Genomic DNA, 20795 nt, shown 5'->3' with positions numbered 1-20795 from the left:
TCTCAGCTTGGTGATGCTTCCTCCGGGTGTGCAAATCACATGTCTCTCTGCAGAGTGGTTTGAGTTCTGCAGGGCGTCATGAATGTCTCTTCCGCTTGTTTCCATCACTGTCCATAGGACCAGAGTCCAAATGTATGTAGAATAGACATTCAAACATACCAGTTGGTTTTGTTGTTTGTCAACATAGGTGAAGGAAAAAATGTCCATCCCGGTTTTCCCTCCAAGGCACGAGCGATAAGCAGAGTTTTGTCCTTTCCTTCTAAGATTCCTAATTATTCAAAGTAACACTCAGGTATGCCATTCAGCGTGTTAGTACGAGCTCGGGAGCAGCTTGGGAGAACAAGAAAACAGAGACTGCTTTAGGTTGCCTTCCCAATCGACTCAAAGGTTTATTTAGTACATAACAGCTTATATAGAGAAAAAAAAGGTTCGTGTGTCAGCAAGTTCTCAGTTCAAACCGGTACAGACCAAATAAGGAAACGTCTTCCTGCCTTGTGAGCAAAGAAGTATCCTGTGTGTAGTTTATCAGTTCAGCTACAATTTATGATCATCCCAGCAAAATACACTCCTAGACATAGAATACAGAGTTCTTTCATTAGTGAATTCTGAAACAAACCACCTGGCCTTTAACGAGCCTTTTTCTAAGAGATAAAGAAGGGAGGATGGGAGTAAGGAAGTGGTCTCGTCTCTGTGGTGTTTTCGACCTTGGGGTACCAGCCTGTGAGTCTTACACATCAATTCTTGGGTCAGAGAGAAAGAGAAAAACAACTATTAAATGGGCCTTATTGAGTAACTCTTTTCTGTATAATATCACAATAAAACAATATCCTGTAAATGCTACCGTGGTATCAAAATATCACAACAATAGGTCTCAGCTATCTCCAAAGCTGCAGACCTCTTCAGCACTCTAGTTTTATGGCCTCTACCAACCCCCATTACCTCACTTCAGGCCTTCGTCCTGCGAGGGGGATACTAATGACTCCTCCACTGTCCACGCTCTGCAGAAAAACCCCTCTGTGGAAAGGTTGCTGGGTCCAGTTATCTTATTGCTGTTATTATCCCAGCAGCCTTCAGAGTGTCATCGTATGCACAGTATAGTGACACAGCATTAGGTGATGTTCATAGGAAACTGCTGTCATCACCACCATAGCTTCTGGTTCCTGTGCTTTCACAGAATCATGATGCCATCCTTAGACTCCCTCTGCGTTGTCGATGGAGCTTGGCACGCTCCCCTCATCCTTCAGGTGCCCGTCTGTTGTCCACAACCTCCTCTGTTGGCCTCTGGAAAGCCCTTTTGGCACAGCTCTCATTCCAACGCAGTTTCATGGTCCTTGCTGTGGCTCCAAAGTCTGGTCTCATGATGGGCCCCAAACAGCTCGACCTTTGACCTCAACCACTGCCTGGGCTGTCAGCGATGCCTGGAATGGTTCTTGTTTCTTACTGGGGCTCTGAAGATTTCTCAGGAGATCCCTTTCAGCAGAATGCTGCACCTTTATTTCCTTGCTAGGAAGAAAAACCTCTATTTGGAGAGCATGTCAACAATCAAACCACATTCTTTAGTTCAGTGAACTTCACTTATAGGCCATCAAAGCCTCATCTGAACATGGATGCACCACTTGCATAGGTTTAATACTTGTAAATAAACTGTTAATCACACAAATCACTGCAACAATAATAGAAAACATTGTTTAATGTTAATCCTGGACCCCGCCTCTTGACGCATGGACACTCCCATGAGTCAACTCATCAAACCTGGATCCCTGTCTTAAAGAAAAAGGTTAGCTAGATCATGTCCCAGGCAACATCAGAGCATCTCCGCTGGAGTAGCTCCGTAACCCTGCAATAAAAGATGTTAGCGTGTTTTGCATATTAAGTTTGCTTAACACCTGGCTCTGCCAGGAGCCTGCATACACACCATCATGGCCTGGAAAGCAGAATCTGGAAGTGAAATTAAACTTCACACTTGTAAACAATTGTATCATAAGAGTAAAAAGCATTCAACATCAGCAAGACAAGTGTCATGTGCAGGTTTTCTCAAATCAGTAAACTACAATTATTTCCATAATTTGCCTCAGACATGGATCATCCCATGTACTCAGTTAACAGTAATGTAATCAGTGACTTCTCTTAAGCAAAGTCACTCCACTCATATATTACTATGGGCTCAAAAGTGGCCAGCAAATGAGCTCCATATTAAACTATTCCATAAACGCTGCATCTCTCATTTGTTTTTCTCATGTCACTTGTCCGCTTCTTCTGAATCCTCTACATGTACTCTTAGAAAAACAAACATTAGCAACACACATTGACCGTGGTCAGACGGTGGTCAGACGCAGGTCAACAGGTTCCAGAGGTGCCATAAAAAGACCATAAAGTTAGCCATCCATAGCTGTGGAAAGAAGTGACACTAGTTTTCAACACAGGAAATTTCTCACATGTTATTCACATTATCAAAGTAACCTTCACATTTTCCCATCAACACAGTGCAACAGCACCACCACTCATAACCTATAAATACAGTTTCTTCACACATAAACCCAGAAATCCTGTAGTAGGAAAAAACATCAACCAGTTGTCCTGGTATAAATCACATGATCAAACCACATGAAGAACTGTAATGCTGTAGAAAAGAAATGTAAATGTTAGCGCTGCGCAGATGTATACACACTTTCTCACAGTGATCTCTGTGAGCAACACAAGGTAGTGAATAACACCCCTGGTAGATGCACAGACACAGAAAGTGGCATTTAAATTAATTATTATTATTATTATTATTAAAACCATCACGCAACCTCGAATGTTGCTGTCATCTTCTGCTCCTGTAAAAGGAAACACACATAGATTCATCTGCACCTTTGTCAGGTGGGGTTAACTTCACACAGTCGTGTTACATCAGTAAAGTCTTGTCAGCTTTTGTCAGCTTTTACCAGTCAGTCAGTTTTTTTTCCTCTTTCATTCATTCATTCATACATTCATTCTTTCTTTGCTGATAGTGGAAACTATCGTCGCATTTAGTTTCCACTCTCAGTAAAATGACGTCATTTCAAAAGAAAAAGAAGAACTTTAGTTCGGATTACATCGCTGAATCCTTTTTGGACAGGAACTTACTTTCTAATTGTCCCAAATAAGTGGCTTTCTCCTGAGCCCATTTTAATGTGGAGAAGCTCACTTGTAACAATTTCCTCGACGACGTGTCGTACAGCGCTTTCTGTTCTAATCGTGCAGATCTGCTCAAACGACAGATTATCGAACAAAACTTTCAGTGCACTGTGAAAGTATCAAAATAAAAAGGCCTTGTTAAGTCATGACACAAGCTCCTCATCTCAGGAGGGTAAATCATACCATTAGCATGGTTCATCATGCCATCATACTAATTGGCAGGCTCAACTTCACAACAAAAGAAAAATCATCAGCTAGATTCACTCCAAACCAACCATCAGCTGCACAACACACAACATAAGCCTAATGTCTTCTTTAACTTATGAGTTTAATCACCAGGTCTGTGCTCTTCACTCATTTAGGCCGCAGATCTATTTTATTCAATTTTCCTTTTTTCCCTTCATCATAAAACATGTGACATGCTGTCATGCACTTCACAAAAGACGTTTGTTCTGACGTATTCAGAGTTGTGTATCTAAATACAGGATTCACTCGCACATCAAAACAGGAAACTCAGTGTTTTAGAGTCTCCACTCAACACACAACAAACTCCAACACATCTCATTCACTCGTACTAGAATTCAGTCACCTTTCATTAATCTAAGAACGATCAACTAATTTGCATATCAGCTATTAACCCACTAAGATGACAGGACAACAGAAATGCATGTTCAAAATGTTATCACAAAAATAGAATTTCCCTCATACAGTAAATCACTTGTGCTGCATCAATCAAGCAGGAAGCATCTCTCAGTTTACTATATCAACGACTAAATTTATTGTCTGATCACTGGTTGGTCAAACCAGAATCTTTTTTCCCACAAAAGTTAAACTGTTGTCCTGCAACCCAGAGAGTCAATTTTTTGCATTGGATAAATTCAGTATTTGATAACAAGTGTCTGCTAAATTGACACTATTTTAACACTGATGAGAGATAACAAGCTGATCTTCATTGCATGTGTGTTTGTGTTATTAGGCAGGTTTAATGCATGTCTGTGGAGCTGCATATCCAGCAGAGCATGTTCTTAAAGCTGCCTTTCCTACATACTTCTCTGCTATTATTTGATCATTTCTTAACTAATGTGCTATGAGTCCACTGGTCTTTGCATCACACGAGGTGACTTGGACAAGATGATAAACAGACTCACATGCTTAAGATGTTGTCTAATCTTCATAAGCTCTCTTGTGCTTGGAAGTGTTAGTAGGGTTAATGCATGTTCTGCTTGTGTGTGTGATTTTGTATATGTTTCTATTTTCGCAGTGTTTCAGACTCCTTCACAATTTTCCAACTTAAGCAGTCAGTTTTGTTTTCCCAGGTTTGCTAACCCAAATTTTGATTTCCCACATTAAATAATTCCTATGTGTTCTCACCTAGTCTTCTCACTCTGTGTCCTCTCACTCTGTGTCCTCTCCCACTTCAACAGTCCAATAGGCGGCAGTTCTCCTTCAGCTTTGTCCTGTATTCCACTGTCTCTTCTTGCCATTTTACTCCAAAGGTGGCAAATGTCAAACTCCAACAGTCTCCTCAGTTCTCCTCAAACGTTTTCTTCACATGCACAGTGAATTTGCAGCTTGTTGGAAACACAGTGCCATTCATCCGATCAGGCAGGATGATGGGTTTGCTCTTCTTCTCTGATGCTGTTTGTCCACACTGCTGCTGCTTGTTGGGACTCTTTGCTCAGGACTTTGCTGCTGTCTCTTTATCTGCCATGTTATTGCTCTTTGAAGCTGCATTCCTTGTCTTCAGGGAGGAGTGAGAGCTCGCTTGTGAGGTTGAGAGCTTGCTTGTGAGGTTGAGAGACACATGGTACTGTAAATAAGTCAGCCAGAAACTTGGCCTGCATGTTTCCAATGATGTTGAAATATAACTTTCTTCCGACTGCTGCATGTGGAAAATTGATTCAGGTCTGCTTTTCACCTGAAAGTGACAAACTAACAAACTAAGACATTTTCATTATTATCATCACTGCTTAACCACACACATCTCTCTCTCTCTCTGTGTGTTTTTGTGAACAATCCTTTCTTAAAAGCAGAAAATGAAATTGTGGTTGTTCTTGGCTGATCAACACAAAACCTTTTTCCTATGATTTTTTTCATCTACAATATAAATTCTTTCTCTTTTTCACTCTTTTTTTTTTCTTTACAATAGCTGGTGACCTGCAGAATCACCGCTCTCACAATAAGAGGCAATTACTTTTACACAGCGCACAAAAACACTGTGACGTCAGACACATTCACACTCACTTTTTCATCTGCATAAATAAATCATATGGCTGGTGATATGTGCCATGGTGATCCATAGGTATGATCACAAGTTTATTTAATTATTTTCAACCCAACAAAACAAATAAACAGAAACATGATGCTGATGCTATGAACACTCTACACACATGAGTCAAGATGCAAGAAAACTGCTCACAGAAACGTTGTACACTCCAGTTATCACAGTTATCATAGTTCTGTTTCCCTCTCTTTGAGGAGTTCTCAGACAGCTCTCGATCTGATGATGTGTAACTTGCTCATCAGCTCAGAAGAGACCGCAACGCAACCTCACACAATGGTCGCGTGCTTTGCCCACAGTGGCAAAGACTTGCACTTTCATATTCAATTCAGCTTCTCCATCATGTACCTTTAGATGTTTCATACAGGGTTCAGCATATTAGTTGTTTTCACAGGTGTGCTCTATATCTCAACAATGGCTCATAATAAGACGACAGTCTTTCACACAGATCAAGTGCCTCTATGCACATCATTAGTTTAAATATTTGCCTATTTTACTTCATCTCATATGTCATTGTACTGAATTTGAGCAACCCTAAGCTTAATGCAGGTTACTTTTAACAACTATCCACCTCAATTAAATCTATGGTCTGGCACACAGGCTGCTGTCGATCAGGGCAAGCTAAAGAATAAACATTTTGTGTCAGCAAGGGGGTGGGGGAAAGCCATTCACCAGAGCATATCTTAAGTGCTGCTGATGTGGGCTGGCCCTCTTCACACGCTCTTCAAGGCTGGTGTGTTTTCTGAAAACTTCTGACATTTGAATCTCTTCCATTTATAAGCCTGCGATTAACCGCACGGCTCAGGTCCGCGTGAAACCCGCGCGACCGTGCTCGCGTGAACCCGCGCAGCTAAGGAGCCGTCGCTCTCTTTTATTTAAAGTCCAGCATAAACATCTGTCACCCTCTGACACACTCTTGGTTGCTTAGGAACCCATGATAACAACAACAGCCGGTGTCACAGACCACGTGTTCTGCTCCGCACCCACTCACACAAACACACTCAAACACAACAACAACAACAACAACAACACAAAATAGGCCTAATCCGGACTCGCACCGGACCGCTCGGGACACCAACCCAATCTTTCGGGACCCTCACCCAATTCTGGGACCCTCACCCAGTCGCGCGACAAAGCCCAATAAAGGGACGCTCGGGACACAAACCCAGGGCGATTTCAAAACCGGACACTCACCGGACGCTTGGGCCCTTGGGCGATTTTACCAAAACCTCTTTTTCGGGACACTAACCCAGTTCTGCGGTTATAGAGTCGCTCTCTCAACTTACTCGGCGTTGCTTGGCGTGTAATATAGCCTCGAATCCCGCCGATCGTCATTCATGGAGGAGAGAAAACAGACAGCTAATCCACCGGCCCGATGACAAATTCTCACGTCTCGGGACTTTACTACAGGAACTTCCTGGCTGACGTCAGTCTTTCAGCGTGCCTCTTCTCCCCTCGGTGAATGTCGACTCCAGGGCTCCGGCTCTCGAAGGACCAATTAATGATAGGTTTGTAGCTTGAACCTATTCGCTGGAACGTTGAAGACAATATAATTACACAGCAAGCAAGACACGAAGTAGGCAAAGTTCTTCATGTTTCTCGTGCATGGGAGAGAACCGGACAAACGCCGTTCCTTCGCTTGACCCCAGTTGCTCTCGTCCGTTCCCCCGTAACACTGCTCTTTTATTGAGGTTACATGAATATGCATAGGTTCATTAACATATGACGTCTACATACACACAAAGAGTACCTTGCCTTTGTGTGTGTGTGTGTGTGTGGGGGGGGTCAGAGTGTGACCCCACAAATAACTTCCCTAAACCTGCTGGTCTGGAAGTCCAACAGTTCATCTAAACAAGAGGCACTTAGCCTAAAACAGATATAGCCACGTTTATCCTACCATAAAACAATAAGACAAGGTACGACCTCTTCTTATGCTCCCAGGATGTAGGTGTGCATTCCAGTGTGGAATACACACCAAGCCTTTGCAGCCTGTTAAAGATCACACATCCTATCACTACACAATCGATTATGCACCTCTAAGCATATATGGTTAAATATTTCTAAGCATAAATGACAATTAACAATACAAAACCTAACACTCATGTCCATCCCAGAGGAAAGAAGAGCAAAAGAAATTAAGGCTCTGGATTTGGACACAGATCAGCTTCCAGGAGAGAGAGCACTGGGTTTACAGTGGTGCATAGAAACAGACAAGTTCTGGTTCAGAACCTCCCTGCAGGACCGTCCAACAACCAGAAGGGGCATTTTGTCTGTGGTCAGCTCACTGTATGATCCTTTGGGAATCTTGTCTCCCTTCAGTATGCCAGCTAAACTGTTGCTACAAGAGCTTTGCCGACAAAATTGGAAGTGGGATGAAGTTATTCCCCACTCTCTTTCGCAGCGTGGCGTGATTGGCTGGAGGATCTCCAGCTGATTTCAAAGTTCAAAGTGGAACGTTGCATTAAACCAAGTTGCTTTGGAAGACCAGATAAGGCACAACTTCATCATTTTTCTGATGCAAGTCAAGATGGTTATGGAACGGTGTCATATTTAAAGTTGGAAAAGAAAAACCTCAGATGTTGCTTTTATCCTGGGAGAAGCTAGAGTTGCTCCTCTCAAGCAAACTACAATTCCCAGGCTGGAATTGACGGCTGTAGTTCTTGCCTTTCGAGTGAATATGCTTCTGCAAAAAGAGCTGCAGGTAAGGTTGGAAGAATCTGTTTTTTGGACTGATAATACAACAGTACTGAAATACATCTCCAATGAAACTGGAAGATTTAATACTTTTGTTGCAAACAGAATTGCTGTCAATCGAGAAGCAACAGATGTGAATCAGTGGAGATGCGTTTCTTCCAAGGAGAATCCTGCAGATGATACATCCAGAGGCATGAGAGCTGAGGATTTCCTCAAATGTAGAAGATGGATAAAAGGGCCAGAATTTCTCTGTAAGTCAGAAAAGGAATGGCCTAAACTGGATGTGGAGTACAGTGTAATTTCTGCAGATGATCCAGAGGTCAAAAAGGACCTGACAATGAATGTCATTGTGAAGGAATTACAAAATCCTACCAACTATCTTATCCATTACTTCTCGTCTTGGGCAAGACTTAAAATCTCTGTAGCCTGGCTTTTAAAGCTGAAAGAGGCCTTGGTGCTGCTGGCGCAGGTTTGAATAAGATTGATCTGGAAAGTCAGAAAGAAGTGGAGATAAGAATGGAAAGGTTTAAGACCACTTTGAAGAAAGGAAATATGACTCCAGAATATGTAGCAAAGACAGAACAAGCTATTATTCAATATGCACAACAACAGATATTTAAAACTGAAATGGCTTTAATCAGCAATGGCCTGAAAGGAGTCTCCAAGGGAAGTTGTCTCTACAAACTTGATCCAGTGTTGGATGCAGGAATCCTCTGAGTGGGTGGCCGATTGAATAAAGCAGCCACGACTATGGAAGTAAAGCATCCTGAAATTTTGACAAAAGATATGCATGTGTCCTGCAACAGACTGGCGACCTGTCCTGGGTGTACCCCGCCTCTCGCCCTATGACAGCTGGGATAGGCTCCAGCGCCCCCCGCGACCCTGAAAAGGAGAAGCGGAAGCGAATGGATGGATGGATGGATATGCATGTGTCAACACTGATTTTACGCCATATCCATCAAAGGTTGGGACATGCAGGAAGAGCACACATGCTGTGAAAACTGAGACAAAAATACTGGATACTAAATGCAAATTCTGCTGCCAGGAAAAGCATGTCTCGTTGTATCAGGTGTAGACAGAGGGAAGTTTGTTGAACAAAAGATGGCGGATCTGCCTGAAGAGAGAGTCCGAGCCAGACACACACTTTCTCCTGAGATTCAGTTCACAGACAGATGTTCTGATAGTTTTCTTTACAATTTGCTGCTAGAATTCAAAATTGATTGTGTGATTAATGATGGTGAGCCAGATGGGCCAAACCATGATCCTATCAGCAGCATGTTTCATTGTAGTGGTGCATCATTGATGGGATAAATGGACTGGTGCTTATATAGTGATTTTCTATTTTCATGTGGACTAAAGTAGTGGACTGACCAACAGACTGACATTAACATCAGAGCCGTGCTGCTAGTGTGGCTAAAAGAAAAGAGAAGAAGAGACAGTCATGTTGATATGAACATTAGAGAAACACATCATGGAGCTGAAATATGATCCTGCTTCCTCATTTGGACTCATTCACCTCAGCTGACACGTTCAACAGCAGACAGGTTTTTGTAGCAGTCTGTCTCACTGTGGGAGGAACAGGATGGTACTACATCTTTGGCTCTGGAACTAAACTGTCTGTAACAGGTAAGAACAAACATTTATTTTCCTTCAGTTGTTTTATTGTAGAAGCTGAAAATGTGTTTAAAGTCAGTTTGTGCTGCTTCAGGCTTTACATGTTAGTTTTTCATCATTAGTAGAGAATTCATCTGCAGCCATTGTTACATAAGAAAAGCTCAATAATCTCTGAAAACATGTTGAAATCTCACTGAACAACTAAAGTTATTCTTTATTTCTGCAAATATTAGTGATGTTACAAATATTTAGGATTTGATCCTCTCAGTGATTCTGCTGGTTTTTAACACGAGATCATGTTTGATGTTAAAATTAATACAGTAGCAGATTTGTAAATATGAATTTTGCTAAGAAGAAAATGTAGATATGTTTTTAATAGTGAACGATATAGCATGTTGGTCCAAAGAGTCTTTTTTGGAAAAACATTATTTTATTAATTGTCATAGATACTGATCATGAAATATTAAACGTCTAAAATGTGATGAAAAATACTGGATAAAATATGAAATTGTTAATCAGGTTTAATGAGTCAAAATGACAAATAATAATGAAAGTTCAAAAATGTTACCTGTAAATACTACTTTGAAAAATATGTGAAAGTAAATACACAATCATTCACAAAATGTAATTTTTTAATTAAAAATAATAACAAATTAATTCAAATGGCCAAAAAAAAGGATTTAATTATCTCTCAAATTTCAGCTTGATTGCATTTAAATTTATGTAATAATTCATTTACATATGAAAGAAAATAAGAATCAAACCAAATAATAAAATTAAAGCTGATCAAATTATTGCAGTAAAAGATTTAAGAATTTTAAACTCTGTGAAAGAAGAATGTTAGTTATTGTAACAAGTATAAAACATGTCTTTAAAAACTATTTAAAATTTACATCATGATTTGTTGGGAGAAGATCAACTCTGTAGAAATGTGTTTCAGATTGGAAATATATTTTAAAAATTATATGAAGGCAAATATATATATATATATATATATATTTGTTATAATTTTAAAAGTCAAGAAGATAAAGGAGAAATACATTTTATTTCATGATGTAAAATCATGCTGAGTGTTCCTCATGTGAGCCATGATGACATGAGGTGATGACTGTGTTTGATATGAAGCTGAATCCAGTGTATGTAGTGAACTTTGTGCTGATGAGTAGTTTAGTGATCAGAGTCCATGTAGTTTCCAGGATCAGACTGAATGCAGTGCAGTGCTGGAAGCTGCTGCTGACTGTGTGAATGTGTGTCTGTGCTGCTTGTTGCTGCTGTCAAACTTCAGATGAGCAGGTAGTGAAGCCCGTGGTGAGCGTGTACCCAGCAGCATCCAGAGCCCACCTGGAGGGGAACAGCTCCCTGCTGTGTGTGGCCTCAGCCATGTTTCCTCCTCTGGTCCAGTTCTCCTGGAAAAGACAGAAGAAGAACGGCGGAGAAGCGGAGGAGCTGCCCCCTGCTGAGGGAGAGCAGCTGGAGCTCAGAGAGGCGGGACGCACCATTGCCATCAGGATGCTTGATGGGAGCCATTCTGACACATATAAATACAGCTGCTGGGTGAAGCACGAGGGGGGCACAGTGGAGGCCCGAACACAACAAGGTAATGAAGGCTTGGTGACTGTGTTCAGCAGTGATTCAGCTTCATGTGGAGATGCTGTCAAAGAGAGCAGAGCAGCAGAGGACTGACATTTCTCACTGCAGCTCCAAACATTTGACTCCTTTTCTGTTTCAGAGCTTCCAGCTCCAGCAGCCTCCTGTCCTCCAGAGAGAGAGCCAGCAGACCTGCCAGCTCTGCAGCCAGCTGACTGTAAGATCACCTGCTGCCTCTCTGCATGGACAGCTCCAATGTCCAATGAGGCAGCTGGAACAAGTTTAGGCTCTTAAAGTTGCACTAATTGATCAAATCTTCATCCAACAAGCTCTGATAAAGCCACTGTACACTAGCTGCTCAGCACCAAACAGCAGACAGACCATAATATGTCAGAGATCAGTTTGTTAGCTGCTTGTGGAGTTCTTCTGCCCCCAAGTGGACACAAACACTACATCAATTCATCCACTTGAAGAAGAAGCTGTGACTGTTTCTATTTGGACTTTTTCTCCTTGATCTGAGAGGAATAACCCGACTGTCTGTCTGTCTCTTTGTGTCTGTCTGTCCTTCAGTGTCCTTCCAGTCTCAGTGCAGGGTGAAGCTGCTCTGCCTGCTGTACACAGTGCTGATAGTGAAGAGTCTGGTGTACTGCTGTGGACTCTCTCTGCTGATGATGCTCACAAACAAGGGAGCGTCCACCAACTGCACACATGCTGACTGACTGTTTCCTGCTCGCCTTTTCTCACCATCAGATTTCCTCCAGTCAGCAGTCAGAAATGTAAATTAACTTCTGGTTGGTTCAATGTTTCATTACTGAGCATTTGACCTTTTCTCATTTAATCATCTTAAACTGTGTAATATAAATTTACAAATAAACATGTTTGATGTGTTTGTAAAAGTGTAGATTCTTTATGTGAAGATTTCTTTTGTACATCTCTGCAGAAAAACTGATGCATTCAGATCCCACCATAACAAAATAACAGTGTAGTTATTTGTCTGAAGTAAAAATAAAAAACTACTGAATGATTCAGAAAATCCTTTCCAACAAGCAGAAATATGCAAACAAAGTAGAAACAAGGCAACATGAGTCATTCAGATGCAGATAACATATTCTCCTTATTGTGAAGAACACAGTCATGAAATCTTTCTGTGTGTCATTCATTGAGTTGAAGTGCCTAATAGAAGAGGAAGAGCAGCAATAATCAATGATAGCTGAGACATTGAGAACATGGCTGTATGCCTGCTATCATAACAGCAAACAAAGCACACAAACAGCAAACACACAATAATGTGCTCGCAGCTTGTTGTGTGTTGTGTCATTTTTGACATTTCATGAAGTCACAAAAATGTGTGCGACTCATTAAAGGAGTGTGTACGTGTCAGTCAGTGCTCTGTATTCATGTGTTCACCTCATTAAAGTCACTCAGACACTTTTCTCCTCCAAACTTACAGCACAGCTTCATATTTCACTGACTGATTCTTTCATTACATCCATTAAGGGTCACACAGTGAAATTAGTGCAAACTTACAAATGTGTTGCAACAATTTTGGCCTCCAAACTGAACTTTGAGACAAACAGTGAAGCTGTGAGCAAAAAGAGGCTCCAGTGTGTGTCATGGTGGAGGAAACTGTTGTATTCCCACATTCAAAACATGCTGATCTTATTGGATTTGTCCCTCAAAGTCTTTTTCCTCCTTTTTCTCTTCATCCAAATGTTCTAGCAGGCTGACTGTGAGTCCCTGTTGAACCTGTACAGCAGAAAGTAACAGCAGTCAGCGGCCTCCACTTGACTTCATGACTTCAACGCCTCGCACAGTCACTTTCACTTTCTTCCTTCTGTCTTTTAGTCCTAAAATGTAGAACAACACCAGATCCAAATATTTGTGTCCTTCACTCACATCTTCAAATGATCCCTTCCATATCAGAGATGATACAAAGGCAACATTTGTCTTATTTCTCTTTCAGGAATCAAAAAGTACTTTTGTACTGTTGTGTAAATGTGTGTGTAAAGGTGGATGACTGCCTGCTGCAGATGAAATCTAACCATGGCTACAAATAAATGAAGCTGACGTGAAACACAGCCCTGTTTTTATTACTGTTTATAGATATTAGAATTGATGATCATCATTTTAATGATTCTTAAAAAGGCTTTAATGAATCCTTCAGTCTGAAACCAACTTGGAACAAAACACATTAGAAGATGTGGGAAAGAACCACAGTGTGCACATATTTAAACACACAACAGAACCACAGTGTGCACATATTTAAACACACAACAGAACCACATGTGTTTGTTTCAAATAAGATTTTTACTCTAAATGTTGTTATATATGATTTTATTTTTAACTACTTTGAGTGCAATTTATGAACTTTTAAAATATTTAACCATATTATCTTTTTTTAGATTTTTCTATTTATTTATAGTTTAGTTATATTTAGTTTGAATATTTAGTGTTTTCATCACAGCTGTTAAACAACAGATAACAGTGTGTGTTAGTAAATTCACAGCAACATGAATGTTTCTGAGTGTTTGTGCATCATGTGACCCAGATTTTTGGATCTGCTGTCAGATTGAAATGAAGACGATGAAACCACAGCAGCTTCAGCTGAGCTGTCAATCAGCAGCAGCAGTCTTATCTGTGGGCCGCAGGGGCTGATGGGAGCTTTGAGGACCTGTTAGAAACCACGTGGCCCTCGTCTGATCTCACAGCTCGTCCTTGTTTGGCCTCAGCTGCATCAGAGCGCCACTTCTCCCCAGGTTCACCAGAGGAAACACCACTGCACAAAATGCTTTTCCTCCCAGCTGCTGCTCTGTGCTGTCTGTGTTCAGGTGAGTGTTTCCAGCCAATCAGGAGCCAACAAAGTCAACCTGTAACAAACACTGTCACACTAACCTTCATCTATCTGTCTGTGTCTCTACAGCACTGGTTACCATGGCAGCAGAACAGCTGATTCAGGAGGATTTAACATTGACCAGGAGAGTTGGAGAAAGTGTCTCCTTCAGCTGTGGAGGGACTGAACAGTGTGCTGACAGCTATCGGTACTGGTACCAGAAGAAAGAAAAAGAAACATTCAAAGTTATTCTGCACATTGATACTGATGATGGCAGTGTTTATTCAGATTACGGTCACCCTCAGAAAAATGATTTCTCTGCTGAGATGAATCAGAACATCTTTGAATTGAAGATAGAGAAAGTTAAACTCGATCATTCAGCCACCTACTACTGTAACTGTTGGAAGGATGCTCCCCACAGTGAGAAATGATCCCTGCAGCCTGAACAAAAACCAACAGATGAACAGATGTCAAACAGTGTCTGTGACAGGAAGAGAGCAGTAAACCACAGCCCAGCTTCACATGTTTCACCTCCATCTCAGAGTCACAAACATACTGAGCTCAGGGACCATTTTTATTTACTGCTGTCAGAAATTCAATTCTATTTATTTCTGTTTAAACAGATTTTTCATCCTGTTTTAAGACAGAAACAAGAGGAACAGATGACATCAAACTTCCAAATGTAAACAAATGTATCCTCAGTCCCACAAAAACATTTATTCAAAGTGAAAGAAAAACAGATTGTGTCAAAGTCCTGTTAGTCGTGCTTTATCCTCACATAGAGAATTTAGGAAACATGTCGTCCTGAACAAGCAGCTTGTATTAAGATATGTGGTCTGAGCCTCCTTCAGCTTTCAGAATAAACATGAGTTTTACATGATTTAGTCTCTGACTGAAAGTAAACAGGAAGGAGATGAAAAGCCAACAGAAGTGTCCTGAAAGACAACCTGAGCAAACTGGTGGTTTTCCTGCAGACTAAGGAAAACTGCAGAGTCAGACCTGCTGCTTCCACCTACAGACCCTCTGTCAGTGCCCCAGGTCAGCCGTGGTACAATGTAGCTGCTGTCACCAGTGAGTGAATGTGTGGATGACTGAATGTAGAGTAAAACGCTTTGGGGTCCACGGGACTAAGTAAAGCCCTACACAAATACAGGCCATTTACCATTTAAGTTGTACTTGTTGTCCTCGTCCTGGCTGATGTCCTGGGATTTTCTGCACTACAACCACATTAGTGTTCTTCTTCATGCCACCTTGTGAAGTATACCTCAGCCTCATGTAGCAAAACACCACCACAGCATGATGCTGCTGGCAAAGTGTCATGTGACCTGGGGGTAGAAAGAGATTGAAGCCCCCCGACCCCCCCGCTGCCACCTGTTATTACAGCTGAGAGGGTGTGGTGACAGGAGGCTAAAATACAGCAATTTTCATTTAATATTCTCCAAATATGTTAAAAGCAAATAATCTGGTCTGTAGGAATGCAGGGAGATAAGAAATGTCATCAACTCATCTTTCAAGTGATTCTGAATCAGAGAAATAGCATCAAGTGTTGTAAACTTTAAACACAGAACCATAATTTATATGTGATCTTACTGAAGATTAATTATGCATAATTGCACCATACAGATCAGAATATTAAATATAAATATGTTTAAGTTAACCAGCTTTATGATCCTGAAAATTAGGCCTCTGAGAGTTTGTCCTTTGAGTGTGTGTGTGTGTTTGTGTGTGTTATGAGACACGCAGGCACCGGTTTCTTCATCTCTGACTTTTATAATAGTGGAACCCCGGCTTACAAAGACCCCATTTAATGAAAAGTTCAAGTTACGAAGGCACTTAACGGCAATATTTCTGCCCGTGATACGGCAAAATGCCCACGTAACGACATAGATAAAGAAAAAAAAATTAATTAAATTCCATAATGTTATGTACATGTACACGTACGTATGTATGCATGTGTAACCCACTCCTGGGTAAGTACACCTCACTCTAGATTCGGGGATGAGCTGGACATGAGTGCGAATAATCATAACACACAGAAATTTCAGACTTTGACAATAACAGTTTTCACAGCAAAACAACAACTAGGGCCCTTAAAATAAAAATTTAAAATTGTCCCTTTGAAAGTATTTGCTAGTTGCAACCTTATAGTTCAGTTTGTTCCTCAGAGTTTATAGAGTAGAGGGTCAGTCAAGTCAAAACACAGATCGAATGAGGGAATGATCTGCAATGATCTGTCAGTCAGCAAAAAAAGGGTGAAGTTTCACACTTAGTGTTTTTATAGTCTAGAGTGCACTCTTTTTATCCGTTCACTGTTGCCAGCCGGGGTGACTGGTGGAATCCTACCAGAAACCATATAAACCATTGGCCGTCTGACTGGTTGTGCAGATCTGGATCCTGGAAATCACACTGGGAGGCTCGCCATCAATTGGAATCACTGGTCTTTTCTCGTGGAGCTCAAAGCTCACTAAAAGACCTGACATCCTGAAAAATTGTAGTACTCGAGACACGTGGAACACTATTAACTTAGCCGCCACCTCTGCTGATTTCGGCAGCTCTGTCTAACATTCAGCTCACTATTGAAATGTTAGCCGATAACTTCTGAACACTCTTTGACAACTTTTATGAAGCCTTGCTTCCGTAACTGCGGCAGTTTGTGCTGCTAATCAAGATAGCTTCAGATTTTTCTTTTCCTCGAATGGCTGGTATCAATACGCCATGTTAAAACACACAACTTCCTGTTAACCTTCAAAATAAAAGCTCCTGCTAGGCACAGCAGGAAGTGTGGAAATAAACACATTTTTCACTTCTTGTGACAATAAAATAAAACAAATAAAAGAATGATTCTGAAACTAAACAGATACCTTATAAAGCTCATCTTATTTTTACCCGTTTCTCCAGCTGGGTTACACATGCATACGTATGCTTTCTTCAACCTCCACCACCACCTCCTCCACCAAGAACTTCGTCTGCAGCCAGCACCGCCTCACTCAAAAGGCGATGGAAAAATGTGCTTCGACTTATGAAAAATTTGACCTACGAAAGACCCTCTGGAACGAATTAACTTCGTAAGTCGGGGTTCCACTGTATATGATTTATTTAAAAGAAATTCATATTGAGTGAACTGTGATTGATAAACAGTAAAAGAATGGGTTTGTGTATAACTGGAGTAAAAAAGGACAATGCCAAAATGAATGTTCTTGTGAAAATGTCCTGATGGAAGTAAGGTTGCATAAACTGCATAAAACAAGATGTGAAGCATATTTTCATGTGTATGTAATAGAATTTTCTGTGTTAAGATTATTACAGAAATGAAGAAAATGTAATGAAGGTGTCACAGGCTCGGTCTCTGACCCAGTGTTTTGAGTTTTATTTTGTAGGTTTGACGTTTTCATGTTAGTTTGGTGAATATAAGTTTGTGTGTTTATTCTTATTTTGGGTTTAGTGGAGGTTTAGGTTAGTGATTATATATCATCTAACTCCATGGTTTCTGTTTGTGGTTCCTTGTCCAGTCTCATGTGTTTTAGGTCTGTTAAGCTTTTGTTGTCGTGTATAAGTCTTCATGTTCTCTATTTTATATTGAAAAGGGTCTTATGTTCTGTGTTCGTGTGGTTAGTTTTACTCTCCCCTGTGTCATTATGTTTCATTCCAGCTGTGTCCTCATGTGTCTCCACTTCCCCTGATCATCTCATGTGTGTATTTAAGTCCTCAGTCTTCCTGTGCTCAGTGTCGCGTTGTCTGTGTTTCCTTCTGTATGTACCCCTTGTCACAGTTTCCCACTCAGGTCACAGTAAGTTATGAAGTCACAGTGCGAGTTCTAGTTTCCCAGTTTATGTTCAGGTTTTCCCTCAGTTTTGCATTTTTGTGAATTTTCAGCCCTAAATAAAGGTTCGCTTTTCGTTAAGTGCAGTTTTGTCTCCTTGCCTCTGTCTGCGCTTGGGTCCTCTACTCTCTCCACACGGTCTGCCCCCTGCAGCTCGTGACATGAGGTCTTTAAGCAAACGTTTTTAAAAAAAAGTTAGAAATAGATGATAAGGTGGGACATTGTATGATTAGATGTCAACAACTTAATTGGATGGACAAAATGTGAAGATCTCCAGTAGGAGAGGATTCAAGTTTTTTATTTGTAACAACAACCAGAGATGGGCAGTAACGCGTTACTTTTAACACGTTACTGCAATCCGATTACTTTTTTCAAGTAACGAGTAAAGTAAGGGATTACTATTGCAAAAACGGTAATTAGATTACTTTCCCGTAGGAACGCTGCGTTACTGCGTTACTAAAACCGTGATTTTTTGCGAGAATGTCTCATGACAGTGACGTAAGCAAGTGCGGCGTTCGTGACAACAGCTGTGTGCAGATCAACAATGGACAATATTGTCACGGTCTGGCTGGCAGACCGTGGGGGTGTAGGGAAGGAGGACCCAGGCGCGGTGCTCTGTGTGTAAACAGTGCGTTTATTTACAGTGTATGAAACTAAACAACAATAAATCCCCGTGCTTTCCCCAGACTCCCGTGTCGTGTCTTCTCCCAGTGTTTGTGCTCTCCGCTCCCGTGTCTCAGCACTCCCCGTGCTGGCTGCTGTCTGGCACTCCACCCCTCTCCTGGGGACACAATAGAAGCAGGACACATACAACCGCGGGCATACACACACACCAAGCACAACTGGGTGACTAACGTGGAGTCTCAAGCAATGATCCCGCGTCGGTGGGAGCTCCCGACGAGGCCTGATCAGCAGCAGGTGTGTGGCTTCGGGTGTGGCCAGACCGCCAGCAGGGCCACACCCACCAGGCCTGAAGGCGCCCGTCGAAACACACACACACGCAAACAGGGAGAAGGACAGCAACACCAAATATACATACAATAATAATATAATTCATAACTGCTCAGGGATCCTGGGTCGCTCAGACCTCCGCCTACCCTACTCCTGCTTTACAGGTGAAAATAGAGCAAAAGGACCGCTAGTCTTTGACTTTATTTATTTTCTGATGTGTTTTACTTGCATCTATTTGAAAGAGTGAGTGTTAACACAAAAAATATATATATTTTATGTGCTGGAATGTGCAGAAAATAGGTTTAAATATTAAACAAATTTCTTCCAGTCAGAGAATGTTGCATATAATTAAATTTTTGCTTGATGCATAAAGTTAAAAGATTAAAACTAATAAAACTAGTTTTAAAAAGAGAATTTTCCATTTGATTACCGTATAAATAATGACACTGGACGCAACGTGTTCGGGTGATGTTTCCCAACTTTACTCGTAACCCGGAAGTTCCCCCACACACAGCCTTATGGGAACAGTAGTCTACCGCTACACCTCCTCCTTTTAGCTAAAGACATACTTCATAACAACTCTAACAGCTCACTAGAACAGAAATGGGGAGCATCATGAAACGTGAAAATTATACACGTCCCTCATTTGTTCACTTACATTTAAATGAAACACATTATTATAAACATCTCTAACAGCTTAACCCAGCTTTGAATAGGGCATGAATGGATAACTTCAGAGAATTACACATCCAGTCTTTCAGGAGGTCTCACCACTCGACCAGATCTGGTAATAGTCCCTGTTGGTCTGAGGTGGCTCCTATTTCTCCTCAGAAAACCCCTGTCTGTCTCTACCACATAGGATCTGGGAGCACGGGCAGGTCCAACTGCTGCTCCAGTAGTTCCTTCAGTGGTAATCCACACTTTCTGTCCTGACGATAGTTCCAGAAGTGGTCTGACTCTATGTCTGCGGTTGTAGTGTTTTGCCTGCTCACGCCTCCCCTCCTCATCTTTTTTGCGAAAAGCCTGTAGGTCGGGCCACTTTGGCACCAGCTTTGCCACAGCTTGTGGCAGCGTGGTCCGCAGGTGTCTCCCCATTAGCAACTGCGCCGGCGAGAGCCCATGTTCCAGTGGGGTGGCCCTGTACGCTAGAAGTGCTCTGGTGTAGTCACAGTCCTTTTTCCACAAGTCTTTAATAGTACGAACAGCGCGTTCTGCCTCCCCATTGGCTTGGGGGTACCTGGGGCTGCTCATTTCATGTGTGAACTGATACTCTTTGGCAAAGTGCTTGAACTGTTCTGATGAAAATTGCGGCCCGTTATCCGATACCACAGTCTCGGCAATGCCATGTCTTGCAAATGCCTCTTTTATATCATTAATAGTGACCTCTGCTGTTGTGTGTCTCAGTTCAGCTATCTCAATGTACCTTGAGAAAAAATCAATAATCAGCAGGAAGTGTTTCTTTGACCACTCGAACAGATCCATGCCAACTTTTTGCCATGGGCGGTCAGGAACAGGAGTCACCAGCATTGGTTCACGGCACTGTAACCTGTGTTTTTGACATGTTTCGCACCTGTCTACCATCTGACGTATTTGGGTTGAGATGCCCGGCCACCACACCGACTCTTTTGCTCTGGCCCTGCATGTTGAAACGCCCTGGTGGCCTTCATGCAAACGTGACAAAACCTCTGCTCTCATTTGAGGTGGTATCACAAGTCTCTCCCCTTTCATGAGAAGACCATGGACCACATTGAAGTCCAGTCTGTATTGCCAGTACCCCTTTAACTCTGGATCTAGTTTACCTTTTTCTGGCCAGCCTGTCCCACATTGATACACCACCTTTCTACACAGGTCATCCATTT

General features: G+C 41.6%; 1 protein-coding gene and 1 gene segment (V, D, J or C); both read left to right on the top strand.

Moving 5' to 3' along the window:
• Positions 1-9618: 9618 nt before the first annotated feature.
• Positions 9619-12097, top strand: LOC146612778 (uncharacterized). The gene is made up of 4 exons (XM_085377508.1): positions 9619-9760; positions 11034-11345; positions 11478-11552; positions 11906-12097. The coding sequence occupies exons 1-4, from the start codon at positions 9619-9621 to the stop codon at positions 12052-12054; spliced, it is 678 nt and encodes a 225-aa protein (XP_085233634.1). The 3' UTR covers positions 12055-12097.
• Positions 12098-14120: 2023 nt separating this feature from the next.
• On the top strand, positions 14121-14596 carry LOC146612777 (Ig kappa chain V-V region MOPC 173-like). The segment is given in 2 exon segments: positions 14121-14163; positions 14256-14596. Coding segments are annotated over 2 exon segments (384 nt in total).
• The last annotated feature ends 6199 nt before the right edge of the window (positions 14597-20795 follow it).

The sequence above is a fragment of the Diplotaxodon limnothrissa genome, linkage group LG18, assembly GCF_057381915.1.
Source record: "Diplotaxodon limnothrissa isolate DT_005_m linkage group LG18, D_limnothrissa_male_GT1.1, whole genome shotgun sequence".
Classification (NCBI taxonomy): Eukaryota; Metazoa; Chordata; class Actinopteri; order Cichliformes; family Cichlidae; genus Diplotaxodon; species Diplotaxodon limnothrissa.
Note: the sequence above shows the minus strand (reverse complement) of the source record. Positions and strands in the feature narration are given on the sequence as shown.